This window comes from Diadema antillarum, unplaced genomic scaffold, assembly GCF_040938485.1.
Source record: "Diadema antillarum isolate AM-2024a unplaced genomic scaffold, OU_Dant_1.0 seq00001278_RagTag, whole genome shotgun sequence".
NCBI classification, from domain to species: Eukaryota; Metazoa; Echinodermata; class Echinoidea; order Diadematoida; family Diadematidae; genus Diadema; species Diadema antillarum.
In genome coordinates this window covers 1,726-22,043 of record NW_027272058.1, presented here as the reverse complement: position 1 = coordinate 22,043, position 20,318 = coordinate 1,726, and the positions used below count along the sequence as shown (strand labels likewise).

The 20,318-nt window shown below is 39.4% G+C and overlaps 2 protein-coding genes across 2 annotated transcripts in view; one reads left to right on the top strand and one right to left on the bottom strand.

Annotated features, from left to right (window-relative positions):
* The window catches only part of LOC139745583 (WD repeat-containing protein 82-like), a 39,572-nt gene extending 20,452 nt beyond the window's left edge, over nt 1-19,120 (top strand). Inside the window, exons 5-8 of the mRNA XM_071655976.1 lie at nt 5,125-5,280; nt 11,579-11,648; nt 12,468-12,613; nt 14,810-19,120. Coding sequence (XP_071512077.1) covers nt 5,125-5,280; nt 11,579-11,648; nt 12,468-12,613; nt 14,810-14,839 — 402 coding nt within the window. The 3' untranslated portion in view covers nt 14,840-19,120. The remainder of the gene's footprint in view (nt 1-5,124; nt 5,281-11,578; nt 11,649-12,467; nt 12,614-14,809) is intronic.
* LOC139745573 (uncharacterized) lies at nt 323-3,435 on the bottom strand. Its single transcript, XM_071655967.1, has 2 exons — nt 2,445-3,435; nt 323-480 (listed from the first exon to the last, which is right to left on the bottom strand). The coding sequence occupies exons 1-2, from the start codon at nt 3,433-3,435 to the stop codon at nt 323-325; spliced, it is 1,149 nt and encodes a 382-aa protein (XP_071512068.1).
* Nucleotides 19,121-20,318: the final 1,198 nt, after the last annotated feature.

Below are 20,318 nucleotides of genomic sequence, written 5' to 3'. Positions count from 1 at the left end.
CTCTGTGTTGAGATGAGAGCCAATGAGCATGCATAGCTTTTTGGTGAGATCTCGTAGACTCAGTGCATTTGCCGGTGACAGCTTTCTGAGATAGCAAAACACAATATTTACATCCCAAGTATCTACATAGTGAGGTCTTTGGGTTCGGAGATGGAAAACTCCCTTCATAAATCTTGATATCAAAATGTTGTTCCCAACTGTAGAGGCACCATCCTCAAGAACTAGGAATGACGCGAGTGCACTTCTTGCTGTGTTGAGTGCATTGTATCCAAAACCTCCTACATGAAAAAGCTCACTAAGAAATTCTAAAACAAATTGAACACTAGAGTGAAGATGGCTTTTCTTCTTGCTCTTGCAAAAGTCTTTCCACTTCCTTATGTACACACAATATTGCTTCTGGGTAGAGGCTCTCCAAGAAGCCGCCAAAATGTCCACAATTTCCTTCTTCAGTCCTGTCCTTTCGAAGGGCTGCCGCATAACCTGCAACAGAGAAGATCAATTCGATCATACAAGGGATGTGGTTCATGCGTTACAGGTTGTGTTAATAGGTTCTTACTCCTTGTAATTAGCAGTGCTTCACCCTTTAACATCCTTTTCAGCTTAGGAAACCATGTCTGTGTGGGCCAATTTGGCACTACCATTATGCCTTCAGCTCTATCTGTCCTAATGTTTTGAAGACATCTTGGGATGAGACAGAATGGGGGAAAGGCATAGAATTTGAATTCTCCCCAATCCAATGTAAATGCATCTACGGCTTCTGCATTTGGATCTGGCAACCAAGTGACATACCTCTCAAGTTGGTTGTTTAGTCTGGAAGCAAAGAGATCAATGTCTGGAAGCCCAAAAACTGAAATTAGTTTGTTAAAGGCTTGCTTGTTAAGCATCCATTCATTTCGGTCACTGAACTTTCTAGACCTGCTGTCTGCCTCAGTATTCTCACTCCCTGGAAGGTGTGCTGCAGTAACCCAAATATTATGTTCCATGCACCACTTCCAGATGTCTCTAGCTGCACTCTCACAGTCCTTGGACTTAATACCTCCCGTGTTATTCTAATAAGCAACTGCTGTTGTGTTATCTGACCTAAGGAGGACATGAACATCATGTAAACAAGAACAAAAGGACTTCAGTCCAAACCCGGCTGCCAATGTTTCCAGGTAATCGATATCATTCTTTCTAACTCATTTCATTTCAAGATTGTTCCATCTGCCTCCTGTTTCCATGGACAGATTTGTGGCTCCCCAACCAAGCCCACTAGCGTCTGTACGCAGCTCAAGTATACGTCTGTTATGCATAATAGGTGCACATTCCTCAATGACATGATTAATCCACCATTTTAGCTCTTCTTTCCCTTCTAATGACAGCTTCATAGGTCTGTCAAAATGGCCTTTGTTAGCTTTAAGGGCGGCATTTTTGTCATGTTCTAGGCATCTGTAGAAAAGAGGGCCATGTTGGACTCCAGGGAAAGTAGCTATTATCTTCCCAATAGCATGTGACACCTGCCTGATTGTGGGTCTAGCATTGTCAAGCAAATCTGAACAGACTGTGATAATGTCCTGCATTTTCTCTTCTGGCAGGGAGATAGTCATATCACCCGTGTGCAGCTTAAACCCTAGGAATGTGAGCTCTTGTTGGGGTTCTAGCATAGATTTCTCCTCGTGGACTACGAAACCTAGTTCAGACAGGAGATTTGTGGTTGCACGTACAGCCTCCTTTGCTTGTTCTATTGACTCTCCGATAATGAGAGTATCATCAAGGTAGCCTAACACTATGTGCCCCATTTCTCTCAGTGTAGCAAAAACAGGTTTCATGAGCTTGGTGAAAAGTCTGGGCGCTGTGCTGAGCCCATTTGGTAGGACTTTGAATCTGTAAAATTTCCCTTTCCATGGAAATTTCAAGAATTTTCTGTATTCATTGTCAATTGGGATGGAGTAGTAAGCATCTCGGAGGTGGACTGAGGCTAGGAAATCTCCTGGGGAGATTAAAAGGGCAGCTGTATGAATGTTATCCATTTTGAAGTGTTGTACGCTCACACACTTGTTCAAATGTGACAAATCAAGTAGTAGTCGGACACCCCCATTTTTCTTGGGTCGTGTGAAAATGTTGGAGAGAAATTTTCCTTCTTCATGACCACATTCTTCGATAACATTCTTAGTCAGTAAGCTTGAGATCTCTCTGTCAATACAAGCTGAATTGTGCTGGTTTGGTTTTTATTGAATGAAGGGCTTATCCCTCCTCGGGGGCCTACATGCTTCTTCAAACTCAATTTTTTAACCCCTGATTGCTGCCAAAATATATGGATCAGCTGTGATTTGGCACCGTCGCTTGTAAAAAAGCCTCACTCGACCTCCGACTGCCACTGGAGCTTTCCTTGGAATACATGGCACACATGTACAAATACATTGGGGACGGCAGGTGTGATCATGATGTGAATCGAAACTGCCTACCTCTTTGGGTATGCTGGTAGTTATTTCTTGCGCTGCATTGGAGGCCTGTGCTGAGGAGCCTGTTGTGGGGGGCGGCTTGCTGTGCTGGGTGGTGGCTGCTTGCTGTGACCCCACTGTGGGCGCTGACCTGAAAAGATCTGCTACTACCGCTGGCTGTTGGTCTGTGTGTTGAAGCAGCTGAACTTGCAGTCCAGCCAGCGCTTCTGTATTGTGGCTTGGAGAAAGCTGCTCCCCTGTACGGGTAGTACGTACTAGACTGTGGCCGCGAAATTGGGTTTCTCATCACCCCTGATGCAGCTTTCTGCTCCTCTTTGAGATCTTTCATTCTCTTTCCCAATTCATCCCCGAATAGGAATTTTGTAACGGGAGTGGAAGGTTTGCAAAAATGAGAGTAAGTGGCTGCCATGTCCGGCTTCATAAGCTCTTTCCTCAACGAATTGAGTTCAAAATTGGCATTGCACAGCAACGCCAATGCGTCCTGCTGTGTGTCAGTCAGCCGAGGTGATGGGAAGGACTGTATTAGCGCGCTCAGGCCCTTCGTCAGCGACTTCTGCACACGCTGTAACTTAGCATCTCTACCGCGTGTGTGTTGCGGTAGGTTATCCCAGATCGGGCCGTTCACCTTCGGTGTAGCGAGGTAAACACAGTTGCTCGGGGCTGGATACTTAGATGCCGTCTCTTCCAACACTTTTTCTTCTAGCGGGTGGCTGATGTCGTAAGTAGTAGAGCTGGCTAAGTCCTCGTAAACCGGTAGCCCCGTATCACCTGGCTTGGCAAATTTTGCTGCGAGAACGGGAATTTCTTGCACGACGTCTGCCGCGTCTGACGCAAATTCGCCTTTTTCCCTGTTGGCTTCGCCCGTGTCATGTGCGTGGAGCCTAACGTGCGGTTCCCTGCACCGTTGAAAATCAGTTTCCATAGGAATTTCACACTGTCTGGCGCTGTGCGCCTCATCGTATGTCACAAAATGGCGCGATGCCGGTTTCGGCATGGAGCTGTGCTTGCCGCCTTGCTAAGCACCGAATAATCGTTGTACGATATAGGACGATTGCGGAAATCTAAATTCCACTAACTGCTGGTTTCTAGAACCGTTAGTACTGCGAAAACGCGATCAAAAACCCGATAATTCGACTGCGATAGGGGAACTACGTCCGAATACTCGTGCGTAGAAAAGCGATATGACTGCGCGTGCGCAAAGCAGGTCTCTCAATGTAGTCTCTTTCGGAGACTCCAGAAGTAAAATGAATGTTATGTCAGGTTGGTTTGTTTGTTTGTTTTGTTCTCTAAACTACATGCCTGTCACCACTGTTGTAAAAGTGTTGAGTGATTAAATTAAGAGGAGAAAGATTTTGAAGTGATGGAAATGGCCAAAAAGTTGTTTTTTGAACGAATAAACCTCATACCATAATGCATGTATCATCAAGGGAGATTTATTGTTCAGTTTTGGTCTGGAGAAGAAACCATCGAGTGGGAAGAAAATGTTTTTATTTTATTTATTCATTCATTTATTTATTTCTTTTTTTGAAGGGAGGAGAAATTGGCTTAACCCTAAAAAGACGGGGGGGGGGGGGGGGGGCTTTTTGGGCCCCCCCTCTACATTTTTCACGATAAATCTGTAATGTAAAAATCTTGCGCCGCGATGTTTTATGACTTTTTTCTTTTAAGTCTTGCGCAACTTTTGAGACCAAATTCACGACGCCCGGGTGTGCAGTTATGAAGTTCCGCAATATTTTGTAAGTGCATGTCAGACCCGAAATTGCTCAAAAATGTGATTTCATGTACAAATCCAATGCAAGTTCCGTTTCTGACCAAAATTTATAAATGTATCATTATTTTTACTTTTACTGATCAAAATCAATTATTTTTAAGTTGTTTATGATCGGAATAGTGTCGCCGATGATTTCCATCGAAAAAAACAAAGAACAAAAAGTCAAAAACAATGAAATACATAGGAAATTTTAAAAAACAATAAAATACATAAGAAAAAAATTGATACCGCCTTTTTTTGATGTACATTCGATAAGAATCCTGCAAAGAGTACCTAGACCAAAAATTAGCAGTTTTGGACCTTTAATTACAGATTTACAGCCAATTTTGTTAATTTCATGCATAAATTAGCATGATTAATTTATCAAAAATAAATTTGAATAATTGTGGAATAATTAGTTATTCAGTTTTGTAGATTACCTTGTGGGTGACACGCGTGCCAATTTTCCTTGCGATCAACACGGTCAACGGCCAAGATCTTAGGGAGGAGGGCCCAATGAAGCCCCCCCCCCCCCCAAGTCCTGCGAGGCATCAAAATAGCCCAGTCTTTTTAGGGTTAATTCAGTATATTTACCTAGGTGGAAAAATGACAATATTTTCTGTAAAAGAGCTTAATATGAAGGAAAGCAATAAAAATCAGATGTCTTGAAATTTGTTACTTTAAAGGATATTGGAAAGAAATATCACTTTCAGAACAATGGAAGGGCATGTCATCTCTTGCATTATCTTCACACTGACAGTGCAGTGCTATTCCACATTATGACAGAAGACTGATTTTCCACAACTGAACCTACGATACAACATTTCACTTGCACTGAAATCATGGCATAAGTATACTTGATTAACAATTGCAGCCAGAGAAAAAAAAAACCCACAAGAAGTAAGTACTCAGTGTGAACTATTGTGTTTTCAGGGCCCTTTCACCACCTTCAAGCTTCTGCAAGACAGGGATTGTGACTGGACATCACTGAAGTTCAGCTCAGATGGACGAAAGATCTTAATCACCACGAATGGCCCTGTCATCAGACTCATTGATGCATTCACAGGGCAGGCCTTGCAGACATTCATGGTAAGCATGTGTGGGAGTTGATGGGTAGTCTTTGCCGACAGTCCTGTTAAATTATAACATGGATGAAAAACAACATAAGGACGTTCTTCACTTAAGGTGAAGTCCATGTCATTTTCTTCAAACTCCCCATAACGTAACTTTGACGCATCCGAAGCCCAAATACTGTAAAATTTGATATTTTTGCGTGACTGATTTTTCGCACTTGGCGGGCTGAGAAGACTTTCGCGTGCTTTTAATTCCGCGTAATCAGGACATCAACTACTGGAACATATGGTGAGCAAAAATATTCATGTGCTTTTATTTTCGCGCTAGTTTCGGGTTGCGCGAAATGCGCGAAAATTTCAACACCGCAAAAATTTCCACTTTCACATGATGCAAATAAAACCAAAGGTTCATGTGCTTGTTTTTCTTCTATGGGACTTTGAAGAATATGGCAATCTGCCGTCCAGTACCAAAATGATAGTGTTATAGGATCAAGGCCACGATTGGCAACAAAATCTGTACTGGTAAATTTAAATCCCCATAATTCTTTCAAAATCCACTTTATTTTCTCCAGATTTTACAAGAATTGCAGAAAAAGGTATCCAAACGAGGAAAAGTGTGTAAAGTTGGTGTATACACTCTCATTCTTGAACAAGCAGCGCCCTCACGCGGCAGAAACCGCCAAAATCTCTCAAATCCCTGTCAGGAACGTTTTCTGTTAGGGGGTGGGCTATAGGAGAAGGTTGATAAAACTTATGCTGTAAATTCAAAACCCATGTCATTTTCATGAAACTTGACCAAATTGTAGAAGAAGCGTTACTAAATGCAGAAAAATTGTAAAAATGGATGGTTCGTGTACTCGTTGCTGTGCAAGTAGCACCCCCATGCGACGGAAATCATTGTAAGACCTCAAAATTAGGTCATAAACCTATCCAGGGATGCCCTGATCGGGTGGGTGCAAGATTCTCATGGTATACAACAATTCAAAACCCCTGTCATTTTCACGAAACTTGACAAAATTGTAGAAAAAGGCTTACTTATTGCAGAAAAACAATAAAAATGGGGGTTTTGTGTGCTCGTTTTTGTGCTGCCGGCACTCCCATATGATAGAAATCATCGGACCCCAAAATCTGGTTAATGACCTATCCTGGGTGCCCTGATCAGGTGGGGTTCATGAATCTCATGCTGTACACTCAAAACGTGGGGTTCACGAATCTCATGCTGTACACTCAAAACCCATGTCATTTTCACGAAACTTTACAAAATTGTAGAAGAGGGGTTACTTAAAATGCAGAAACACAATAAAAATGGGAGGTTCGTGTATTCGTTTTTGTGCTAGCAGTGCCCCCATGCTACAGAAATCATTGCAAGACCCCAAAATCTGGTCAGGAACCTATGCAGGGATGCCCTGATAGGGTGGGGTCATAAATCTCATGCTGTAGGCTCAAAACCCCATTTTTTTTTTCAAAAAACTTGTCAAAATTGCAGTGATGGGGTGGGAAAATATTCAGAAAGGATGGTCCATGTGCATGTTTTTTTTTTTAATTTCCTTGCACAGCCCATATGTGGATGTTAGTGGAAAACTGCACACTGACATGACTTGTTTTTGTTTTTGTTTCCCTTTCCTGCTGTAACTCAGAAAGTGATACTGGAAGATGGAAAGTAAGGAAAGTAAGGAAAGGGGAGTTTTGACATGAGTTTGTCCTCCAAAGGAAAAAAAATCTTGGCATGATGGCGTTAATTGTAGTTTGCATTTGTTGGTTGTTGCAATGGTTGATATGTTGTAAACTGTGGCGATGCACCTTGAGTACCCCACCCCCAACCCCCTTTCCCCCCAAAACGAAACAAAAACAAAAGACAAAAAAACAAAACAAAACATGAAATAGCTGTAATTAACCCTCTATGGTTTCAGAGTGGAGCAGAATAAGATTTTTGAAAAAAAAAAATCGTTAGTGCCATGAGCATTTGGAGTAGGATTAAAAAGAAACAAAAACATACCTAAAATCTTCACAATTTGTACATATGCGAAACTGATCGGTTGAAGTTATTAACTGAGTGACAACATACTCGCTTGTAAGCGCACTTGTAATTGTTGAGTGCGTGTGGCAAATGATTGCTTGTTTATTGTGACATCACTGACCAACCTGGGCAGCTATGATGCACACAAACATAACTGAGGAACGTCCTTAACCCTTAAACCGGTTCCGAAGTTGTGCATAAATATGCATGTGCATGTCAGACCAAAAATTGCTCAAAAACGTGAATTTGTGTACAATTTCAATGCAAACTGTGTTTACAGGCAAATTTCATAAAAGCATGATTATTTGGGGGTTTATTGATTAAAATCAATTAATAACGCATTTTCGTGTTCGGAACAATGTCACGGACAAATTTCTTCAAAAAAACAATGAAAAACATAAAGTCGAAAAAACAAAGAAAAACATAAAGTCGAAAAAACAAAGAAATACATAAGAAATTCAAAAAACAATAAAATACTTAGGAAATTTTTTTTGATTGTGCAATTTTTTTTCTCTTACATTTGCTAAGGACACTAAAAAGAATATTTACACCAAAAATGTGCCTGTTTTGAGCTTTATTTAGTGATTTATACCAAATTGTCTATTTTCATGCATCATTATGCATAAATTAGCATAATTTAGTGTAAATGATATTCAAAATTAACTTTATGGTACTTTATATTACATCATAGGCAATGCGTGTGCCAATTTTCGTCGCGATCGCGCGGTCGATGGCCGAGATCCGGAGGGGGGGAGGCCCCCCCCCCCGGCTCTATCATCTAACTAAATAGCCCGGCCTAGTTAGGGTTAAATGTGATTCCTAATGATTAAACATTTAATTCAAAGTCATACACACCTGAGTGTACAACTGTAGGGGGAAAGGTCTGTCATGAGAATGATTAGACTCCAGTTAACAGTATTAACAGTGGTTATGATCAGTCAAATAATAAGGAAGTTATAGTTATAGAACCTCTAGCTTGTACAAATGATGGTCTCACACCATACCACGGTCTGTATAGTTGGGCCTTTCTTCCAAAAATTTTGGAGCTGAATTTTGAGCAAACCTGGCATGAATAATCATTGGAGGAAAGGGATCATAGCTTATACAAATGATGGTCTCACACCATACCATGGTCTGTATAGTAGGGCCCAGTTACACAAAATCAGCTAATTTTTATAGTTTTTGACATTTTCGTCGTCTTAAGAACTGGTTGCTGAATTTGACTTAACTTGGTAGGAATCATCATAAGGGAAGCAGTCATAATTTTAACAGAGTAGTGGTGGTGCCCCTATGGAAGACCCTGGGGTGGGGCCCATATCCAAAATTAGTTGGGTGTTGCCCAAGATGCCTGCTACAATCCCAGAATCTCAAGATTTTAGAAATAGTTTTCCTCAAGTGTAGTGCCATGAAAGTAAAGTGCACTGCTTGTGATCGCTAGACTCACTGGTCTCTTGTGCTTCCATATAAAAAGAAGAATTTCGTGGGTGCAGATGATGTATATTTATCTGCTCTGTTAGCATAATATTCACAAAAAAAAAAGGGGGAAAAAAAGGAAAAAAAGAAAATTGGGTTGCCTCTCTCAATGCATCAATACAAATCTGGTGCATGTATCTCGTACTATCTCAGAATACTCATGAAGAACTTCAGCTGATCTACTGCACTCTGATCACATGGATTGTGATGTTAGAGATGATTTTGATAATAAAGATACAGTCAACTTCGGATACCTCGAATTTGTCGGGACTGAAGAAAATGGTTCGACGTACGCGAAATTTGAGGTGCATGTACGTCGAATTTTCTTCGACTTATCCGACATTTATCGATGTTCAACATGGTATCTGTTATAGTGCCTACGGATTGTTTACATGCTTGTCAATTGGAATTGAATCGACTTTTATATGAATGAATTGAATGAAAATCGGAAATGAAATCAAAATTTCAGAAATAAAGATTTAGGTAGCCTGATCGCGCCACCAAAAAAAAAAGTTGGATGTTTGCCTTTACTTTTGAAAATGAACAGCGGTAACAATCGACTCCGTAAGATGCTAAAATAAATGTCAGATGTTTGCTTTTAATTTTGGAAATGAATAATGATAATATTCGACTCGGTATGATACTAAAATAAATGTCTGATGTTTGCTCATATTTTTGGGAATGAATGACGATAAGACTCAGCTCCGTATGGTGCTAAAACTAATGTCGAATAATTGCTTGACTTTTGATTTTTCTTGTCAACTGTGTGCCGCTTGTTTCTTTGAGCGCGCGATTGTTCTGGTCTCAGAATATTTACAGTCGAGTGTGAACGGATTTGTTGACATGTCTTTGCTGTCCATGCATGCTTAATCAGAGATGCTGAGTGATGTTTGCAATTTTGATTCGAGCAACATGCTTGGAAAAACAATAAGTTAATTAAGATCGGGACAGTAGATTTCCCTTCGAGGTAACCGAACTTCGAGTTATTTTTTTCGAGCTAAGCGAATTTTAATACACGAAAACTCCATAGGAACAATCGGGACTTTCATTTTGCCCCCGAGGTAAGTGATATTCGGCTTATCCGATGTCGAGGTATCCATAGTTGGCTGTAATTGTATTTTCCATCTTGCATAGAGCTCTCTTCCATCACATCGATTCACAGCATTTGTTTACCCCAGTCACACCTACAGTGCACTCACTCCACATTCATCAGATTTTTCTGTCAGGCTGCCCCTGCTGCAACTAGCTACTTAAGATTCATTTTCCACTGCTCCCAGTTGTGGACAGCCGCAGCTAATTGGCATTTGCTGTTGAGTGCAAGTGTGTGGATTTGTGTATGTGTGACAAGTGTAGTATTCATTTCATATTGCGCTATCTACAGAAAATTGAACACGCAGCAAGGTGAAATTGGAACTTGCCTGTGGTGCCTCGAGGATTATAGAAGACAGCTTCTCGAAGTTTGCCAGACACTTCCTTTAGAGCCAGGCGCCTACTTGACACTTGGATGGCATGAAGGCAACTTGTTGAAATTTGCTAGGCACTTTCTTTGGAACAACAAAGCAAGAGAGAGATTTCTCAAAACTTACCATTCTGCCCTGTTTACTGTTGAGGGCTTATTCAAACTCTCTAGTTGCCCTAGGTCATAAGAAAGCGACAGATCATTATTCATTTACCTACGCATAAGTAGGTGCCATGTTGCTCACTGAGAAAATACCAACTGTCTTTTCCTACTGACATCAGTACAACAATTTTCATGCATACTAATTACTGTAGAAATATAGAAAAGGGAAAAAAGGTCAAGATTTCTATGGTTGTATTTAGAATTGAATGCGCCAGCAATGTTGAGATAGATAGAAAAAAAAAAGTTTTTTTTTTTTTTGTTAAAACAAAAGAAATTTAAAAAAATAAAAGGGGGGGGGGGCAGGTGCGCCCCCCTTTAATTTTGTAAAGGCGCCTCCCCTTTACGGAATTATGGAATTCCTGGATCTGCCCCTGGAATGAGAAATGAGAGAAAGAAAGGCAAAAGAAGAAAGGAAGACTGTCAGTCATTGATGCCATCTGTCTAAATGCACACTGTTAGTATAGAACTTTAAACCTGCCTCACAAAACCACCAAACAGTTGCCAGACATACATTTAAAAAATTTTCGTTACTGGCAGATTCTAAAAGAGCAGACTACAAGCTTTGAAATGATGCATAACACAATACAAATGGATTTTCCTAACCTATCTAAATAGGTGAATGAAAGTACATTCTGTACCCTTAAAAGTATTTACTGAGAAGAGAGGCTTTGAAGTTTAGGGTCTATTCAATAGCATAGTAATAGATAATAAATAGTATGTAAAATGACAATGACTCTGAAGGGATTATTAGATAAAGCTAAAAATTTGTACACCCTTTTAACCCAATCCATTTGTGGCCAGTGCTAACTTTCAAAGAAGGAGCATTACCTTTTCAAACATTTTTAGAGTTGAAAGTGAAGAAGGTGGAAAGGCTTTATAAGAAATGAAGTGGAGCCTCTGAGACATACCGAATCACACTTCTGCATAAAAGGTGTTGTAGAAAAAATGAAAAAAAAAAACCCTGCAAAATAAAAAACAAAACAAAACACACAACTTCCCATTTATTTAATGATCCCAAACTTATTATTTTGAAGAATTTGCTCTTCCAGAAAATACTGAAGACCTAAAATTGACTACGTTCACCCATTTCACCAATTTTGAGTCCTCACGCAAAAAACTTGGCATGCCATTTTTTATAAAGGTTTTGTGATGCACGGTCACATATTTTGCATATAGTTTTCCCATTTTTCTTTTTCCATACAGGGCCACCTAAATGGCAAGGGTGCCTGGCTTGAAGCATCGTTTAGCCCAGATGCCCAATATGTTCTGTCAGGTAAGGAAATATTGAACTTTTTTTCAAGTGTTTGCAGTATGTATGCTAGTCGGCACATTATGATGCTATGATTGCTATCATATTAGCACTTGCTCTAGTTGAATAGATAAGTACCGTTTTTTGTTGTTGTTGCAAGAAGATTCTGTAAAAAAGAAAAAGAAAGATGATTTCATCATTCAAAGGCAAAGAAAGAGTGACAGACGAGAGGAAACTGGAGAGAATGAAACTTGCAAAGCCAGCCCTCTTTATTTACAATACCAGCATCAATATCATCATCATTGGCAGCTGCAGCAACTACATATGGACTAAAAGCTTCCCTCTGAATATCCAACTACATAGAACCATACAACTCATTCCCAGACAGATGATCCATGAACTAGGTGGCAACAACTTTCTCAGTAAGTTTTTTAGTGACATAGCATAAAGAACTCTTACAACTTTTTATAACATCTTATGTCTTCTTTACCAAGTGATGATTTCGTGGTAATTGGTGTGACGATTGCGTGATCCGCATTAACAGGAAATATACCAGACTGCAAGGAAAGATTGACAATCATAGTCAGAGTGCCCAGGTTACTTGTGAGATATTTCTTCATGAGACATGATGCTGGAGACATCGCATTACAAAGTTTAAATGTATTCTTGACAGGTTCTTCAGTGACAGGATCAAACTTACACAGTTTTCCAGCTGTGTCATCACATAATGCAAACAAATCATCAGATGGATTACTGTGTTTTGCCAAGGGAATGGAGATCTAAGGTGAAGGTCACAGTCAGAAAATATTTATACATTTGTTGTTGTAATTTCTTGATGTGCAGGTTCACAAAATGGAATTATCCATGTTTGGAACACTGAGAATGGCCACAAGGTAGCTACACTAGAGTCTAGACATGAGGAAAACCCCATCTATTGTCTCCAGTTCAACCCAAAGTTCCTCATGCTTGCCAGCTCATCACAGCACATGGTAAGGCAAATGTTCTGTAACAATCTTGTGAGGGATCATTGGACAGTAATGCATGTATAGAATTGCATGTAATGTTCCTTGCGTGTATGCTGTTTAATCGGTTCAGGACTTATCAACGTTAGCTCCTTTGGCTAATTGTTCGGGAGGGATATTCTTTATTTGTTACTTTAATGACTGTTCATAATATCAAAAGCAATACTTCTTATCATTGTTATTATTTTTTATTCAGGCATCATATTCCTTTTCAGACATTGTTCTGATTAACAGTATTGATAAGTTTACAAAATTGATGAAAGCGTTTTGTGACTCGTGTGATTGATTTCTTGGAACAGATATAGGGTAGATCAGGAAATTGGAAGAAATACGTAAGTTTTGGTATTCATATTGCTTTTTTTTTTCTTGATTTTAATTTTGCTTGTGCCAATATGTATGGACTTGAATCCAGTCACAAATTACCAGCAATTTCAAAGTTTTCCATTGACTAATGTCTTGCCATTGCAAATACTTCTAAATATGGATGGTTAACCCAAGTTTTTCACCTACATTTTATTTAACAATTTTTTTTTTATTTAACAAATATGAGATGTTTGATTAGGGGAATGAATGCACCAAAGTAACGATCACAATTTGACCCATGAATCACAATTACACACTTGTAAATATGTTGATGTTACTGCACAGTTTCTTTGGCAGAAACATTGAATGAATGTGAAGATATGTAGGGATGGCTGGAAATTTGTTCTTATATTGTGTAGGGGAAGCATACAATCATCAATTCCACAGCAGTATAAATGTTATTCAAATTTATGAAGTTCTTCCCCATGATTTTTTATCATGGCTACTACTAAAACACTGATTAATTCAGTGCTTATTTACGTCGATGTAGGGCAATTTGTCAATCAGTTGCAATGATAACATCACGACGGAAGAACTTCATAAATTTGAATAACAAAAGCAGTACCCGCTGCATGCTATAAGGATTAGAACCAACACTTGCTGTCGGGCGAAAGCTCGGTGGTCTAGTGGAGATGACGCCTGTCCGGTGATCAGGAGGTCGTGGGTTCGAATCCTGCTCGAGTATGTACGCCCATGATTTTTTATCATGGCTACTACTAAAACACTGATTAATTCAGTGCTTATTTACGTCGATGTAGGGCAATTTGTCAATCAGTTGCAATGAAAACATCACGACGGAAGAACTTCATAAATTTGAATAACAAAAGCAGTACCCGCTGCATGCTATAAGGATTAGAACCAACACTTGCTGTCGGGCGAAAGCTCGGTGGTCTAGTGGAGATGACGCCTGTCCGGTGATCAGGAGGTCGTGGGTTCGAATCCTGCTCGAGTATGTACGCCCATGATTTTTTATCATGGCTACTACTAAAACACTGATTAATTCAGTGCTTATTTACGTCGATGTAGGGCAATTTGTCAATCAGTTGCAATGAAAACATCACGACGGAAGAACTTCATAAATTTGAATAACAAAAGCAGTACCCGCTGCATGCTATAAGGATTAGAACCAACACTTGCTGTCGGGCGAAAGCTCGGTGGTCTAGTGGAGATGACGCCTGTCCGGTGATCAGGAGGTCGTGGGTTCGAATCCTGCTCGAGTATGTACGCCCATGATTTTTTTATCATGGCTACTACTAAAACACTGATTAATTCAGTGCTTATTTACGTCGATGTAGGGCAATTTGTCAATCAGTTGCAATGGAAACATCACGACGGAAGAACTTCATAAATTTGAATAACAAAAGCAGTACCCGCTGCATGCTATAAGGATTAGAACCAACACTTGCTGTCGGGCGAAAGCTCGGTGGTCTAGTGGAGATGACGCCTGTCCGGTGATCAGGAGGTCGTGGGTTCGAATCCTGCTCGAGTATGTACGCCCATGATTTTTTATCATGGCTACTACTAAAACACTGATTAATTCAGTGCTTATTTACGTCGATGTAGGGCAATTTGTCAATCAGTTGCAAAGTATAAATGTTGCTGTTTTCTTTGCATGGAGGTCATACAAATATAAGTCACCATATCTGATTCTGTTAAAACAATTTCTGTAATGATGGATTCCATAGTAAGGTGTCACTCTTTCGCTCTGTGATACAAATTATACAGTAATTCGTAATAGATAAAATGCTCTTGTTTACAGTGTATGTTGTTCTTTCTGTTCACTTATGAAATCTTATGCAGGCATTCTGGTTACCCAATATTGATGAGTGATTGGACCACTACATGTTTCAACTGAACAGAACAGTGTTCCTGTCAACAGTGCTTTGAACATAATTGCAGCAGAAATTTCATCTGCACGAGCAGTTGAAGATTTACTTGACCACAAAGACTAACATTTGGAATGATATTGCAAAGGAGTGTACATACTGGAAACCGCGGAGAAAAGGAGTACCACATGGTGGATGAGTGATTGGACGACTACTTGAAACGTGACGGAAGAGTGTTTCTATTAATAGTACTCTGAACATAAATGCAGCAGATATTTTCTCTGCACCACCAGTTGTGAAATCAATTCACCACAGAGACTGTTGCTCTCATTGAAGTTTGTAAAGGAGTGTACATACTGGAACTGTGATGTAAATAATGATACATCATATTTTGTTGTCATTGATCTTTGTGAGCATTCAGAAGGAAACTGGACATTGTCAACTAGTTTTTTGGTTTCAATTTGATCTTGAGAAGTGGTTCAGGGATAAATGATACTGAATGGTACCCAGTTGGCAAGAAGTGTCTGTAAGATGTGATACAGTAAGATAATTTGACTTCAAGATAGCTTTTCAGACACCCTTTATTTGATTCTATTTTTCAGGCAGGCATTTGATGGACTGAAGAGAGCAAACTTAATACTCAGGAGATTTTTGGATTTTTTTTCATTCCAAAATTATTCTAGTCCAAACTGTAGTTGAAAAATTAAGGAAATAGACCAAAACAGTGAACAGAAGCAAATATGTTGCACAATATTTGTTTGTGAACATTTGTATTAAGATTTAATTCTGTCTGGCCAAACTGTATTTGTATGAAAATACCAGCTTTTGGGTATAAATCTATATGTTGCAGTCATAGTCACGTCATATCTGTCTCTCAGTCTATATTCCTGTGCACAAATGGCAATGAAAGCATCATATTCTTTTTTCTTTTTTTTTACCATCCATTTGTCTGCCAGTCGGTTTGCATGTCCTTCCATCACTGTTTTCATGCCTCCACTAAGGGACTTGCTGGAGGCATTGTAATTTTGATGTGATACAGAAATAGATGTCAGAAATCGAATAGGTTATTTTGTGACAAGGCACATTACTGATGAGCCAGAGGGCATGAATCATACAAATACTGTAGGCCACGGTCAAAATGTCAGAATTTCCTGTTAATTAGAGGGGATTAAGAAGAACATGTATCATGGAATATCTTTTGATGCTTCACAAGGTCAAAGACACTACATGTACTTTGGTTTTGGAGACAAAAGAAGTAGTAGTTCTGTCTTTATATTTTGCTTGTTTTTTAATCAATTATGTTTTGGAGTTTGTTTTTTATACACAGTGCTGTGTCATTCTGTTATGTCGAAATGAATTTTGTGGTGTGACTTGAAATTACTGACTTAACTAGATGTGATTTGAAACTATTCAACTATTTAACTATTCACTTGCATCATGAATACAAATCACTTGTCCCTAAGTTTATTCATCTCCATATCTCTGTGCACAGTGTCCCCTTCAATGTTTCAATCAGCCATCATCAACTTTGACATGGTTTTGTAAGTTAGACAGTGGAAACATTTTTACACAGGTCTGGAACGGGCAGGATACCAGACAATGCTGTGTACTACAAACTTCTTAAACCTGCATGTAAGCATTACAAGCCATGACAGTTAGAAAAAAAGTTGTTCATTGGTAGCCCTGGTTTAATCTTTGTTGGTACTAGTAAGTGCAGGGGAAAACATTTCTGATTTCAGAGTTATGTCAGTGGTAGGGGCCAAACTGATTGAGCGAGTGTTTGTAGCATCAAAGCCTTGTGGCTGGTGAAGAGTAAAAGCTCTTCATGGTCAGACGCTTAAGTCCAGACCTCCTTGCTTCAGCCAAACTTAGCAAGAATAGCCCACAGGGTAATACAATTTCAGCTATATGAAGGTCCTTAATCCTCAATCTTTCTGATAATAAGATCTAGATTTAGCTAGACTTTGCAGGAATAATTCAGAAGGATATAGGATGTGCTGTTGTCTAGGTGGGTGGCCTGAAGGGTCCAGTATGGTCCACATGTGAGAATACAAGTTGATTTGCACAATTTTTCTCCCATATCCAGTACCGATAGAGCCAATTTTGTGTAGAAGTTAGAACTTTCATGGCTGAATATTTAAAAACTTACGCACAGCTGTTCATGGTGGCCCAATTAGATTTTAAGTGTATATGAGCAGTCACCAGAATTAGTTGGTTATAAACAGAGCAATCTTTAACTTATCAAATTCCTAAGATACAGACACAGAACATTATGCTTTGCAGTACATCTTCAGTTGATAAAATATTGTCAAACTCTTTCGATAATGAACTCAAGTAGTGATCCACAATGAGCCACACGTCAACTTACCTATGAAGGTCTAAGTCAAAACTTGTTTCTTGTTTTTAGTTAACAATTCACAATTACTACCAACTACATTCCTGTCAAGTTCCAGCTCAGTATTACTGTGTGCCATTTTTAGAAAACTAACATACAGTGCATTTTGCTGTATGGCGTAAGTTCCCTGATGGAACCAGAGTTTCTGAGTCTATGTGGTATGACAAAAGGGTGAAATTTTTCAATAGGATTATCTTATTGCTATCTATATGTGATTTCTCTGAAATATTTGAGATGTAATACATTTAGCTGTGATATGCATATCTGTGCATATGCTGGTACTTGAAATTCATAAGCAACATTTGAATGAGTGAATGAAGAATATGTTAAGGAATGATTAGCATATCCTCTCACCTTGAAAAGTAAACATTAAATCATCATAACAAATGGCAAATTCCACAGTTTTTTCAACTTGGCTCTGATTGTAAGTAGAGTGATGTCAGACATACAGAATGGTAGAGGTTTCATCAAAATGATTCTACGTTTTCAGCAAACACTGATATTTGGACCAGCCATATGTGCAAATTTGGGGAGAGGATGATGTCATCACCCTAAAAGCTTTCTCTTCAACTTACACACAAATGTTCACTAATTCCTAGTCTTTTTTTTTTTTTTTTTTGTCATGCCTCCACCACAAAGTGTCACTAGAGACATGTTTTCAGGTTATCCATCTGCCTGTCCGGTCATCTGTCCATAATTGATTTTGTAAATGGCATAACTTAAGAACTGTTTTAGGTATGGTACATCCAAAATGAGAGTGGGTACACATGCTTAAGGACAAATGTCATAGATCAAGGTCAAATTCTAACATTTCACTTATTCCCCTATATCTCTGTAATGCCTGAAGGTATTGTCATGAAACCGAGTGTGTACATGCATTACCAGATAGAGATTGTGTAGGAAAAGTTTTGGGCCATTGGCTCAGAGGTCAAAAGTCGAGTGAAAATCCCCCCCCCCCAAAAAAAAGAAAAAAAAAGAAAAGAAAAAAATCCCCTTTCTCCGTACCTTGGACATGGCTCAATGTATCTTCATGAATGTTAGTACATATTGTATTGCCTGAAAAAGATTCTCTTGGAAAGTTATGAGTCATGAAGTCAAAGGTCAGGTTAATATGCTGTAATGACACTATACTCTCCATGCCTCTGAAATTACTCAACATATATACACTTGATTAAACTTAGTACTGTGTATACATTGCACATGCATTTTGTACCACACAATGATTCGATTGGGAAAGATTCTGGCCATGGGGTTATGGGTCAAGTTGACATTCTGAAATGTTCATATTCTTTCCAATAGTGTGAAAATGGCTTAAAGTACATTCATTATCTTGGAAATTAGTGTATATTATACATGAAGAGTTTAACTGCAAAAACAGATCTATCTATCCTTATCAATTTGGGATGTTTGAGATTTGGTCTGCAGAAAAACAAATAATTCAGATGATATTTTTGATTATGTCTTCAAAAATATTTCTTGTTATGTAAGTTTTGCAGTGTCATTGATTTCATGTTCCCTATTTGATGATGAAGAAAAGAAAATGGTATTTGTTTTTGCATTCAAACTCTTCATATGTTATTATCATTTAGTGATTATTTGCAAGTCATGTGAACTTGTCTCACATTGGTAAGATGTATAGACATATTGGGAATAATGCAGCGTAGCAGAGGCATTCCAGTCCCATAGAGGCATGTTTTTTTTTTTAAGAACGTGAAATCAAGATGAAAAACTTATGTCTTTTGCATAACTTTCTCTTTGTACATGTAGGCCTACTTACATTGACAGAGTAATTCAGATTTTCTGGAGAAAGAGATTACAATCACTAAATTAGTGATCTAAAACATTATTTTCAGTGTACATTGTATTTTATGCACAAATCCCAAGTAGAATTGTGAGGTGGTGACTTCACAATATCTAAGTTGTGTGTGTGTGTGTGTGTGTGTACAGCTGTAGTTGCAAACAAGCGCCCCAGAACACTTCTGTGTTTTGTTTTGTTTTGTTTTTTTTTTTCGGGGGGCGAAATCTCGACGGGGACACAAGCAACCGAGGGGGGGAGGGTGTGGGAGGGGGGTAGGGACTTTTTGTAAAAACAGAGTACAAAAGTCACGTTTATAGGGCATTTAAAAGCAAATACTAGGGAATCATACATAGTGGGAAAAAGATCAGTGTGAAGGACTATGATTATAACATACGGGGGTACATTTTTGTGACGGTTTGAGATCCTCGGCGAGGGAGCGAAGCGACAGAGCGGGGAAATGGTGTGGGAGGGGGGCATTCCCCCTCCCAGGGTAGGGACTTTCTGTAAAAACAGAGTACAAAAGTCGCGTTTATAGGGCATTTAAAAGCAAATACTAGGGAATCATACATAGTGGGAAAAAGATCAGTGTGAAGGACTATGATTATAACATACTGGGGTACATTTATTTGACGTTTTGAGATCCCCGGCGAGGGAGCGAAGCGACAGAGCAGGGGAATGGTGTGGGAGGGGGATATTCCCCCTCCCAGGGTAGGGACTTTCTGTAAAAACAGAGTACAAAAGTCGCGTTTATAGGGCATTTAAACGCAAATACTAGGGAATCATACATAGTGGGAAAAAGATCAGTGTGAGGGACTATGATTTTATGATACTGGGGTACATTTATGTGACGGGTTGAGATCCTCGGCGAGGGAGCGAAGCGACAGAGCAGGGGAATGGTGTGGGAGGGACTTTCTGTAAAAACAGAGTGCAAAAGTCGCGTTTATAGGGCATTTAAAAGCAAATACTAGGGATTCATACATAGCGGGAAAAAGATCGGTGTGAAGGACTGATTATAACATGCTGGGGTACATTTATGTGACGGTTTGAGATCCTCGGCGAGGGAGCGAAGCGACAGAGCGGGGGAATGGTGTGGGAGGGGGGTATTCCCCCTCCCAGGGTAGGGACTTTCTGTAAAAACAGAGTACAAAAGTCGCGTTTATATATATATATTTTTTTTTTTGGGGGGGGGGGGGGCAAGTGCCCCCTCTGCCCCCCCCCCCTTTCCAGCGCTCTTGATTGCAAAGCATACTATGATTTCAGCGAATTGTGACATCTTTGAAATTCAATATT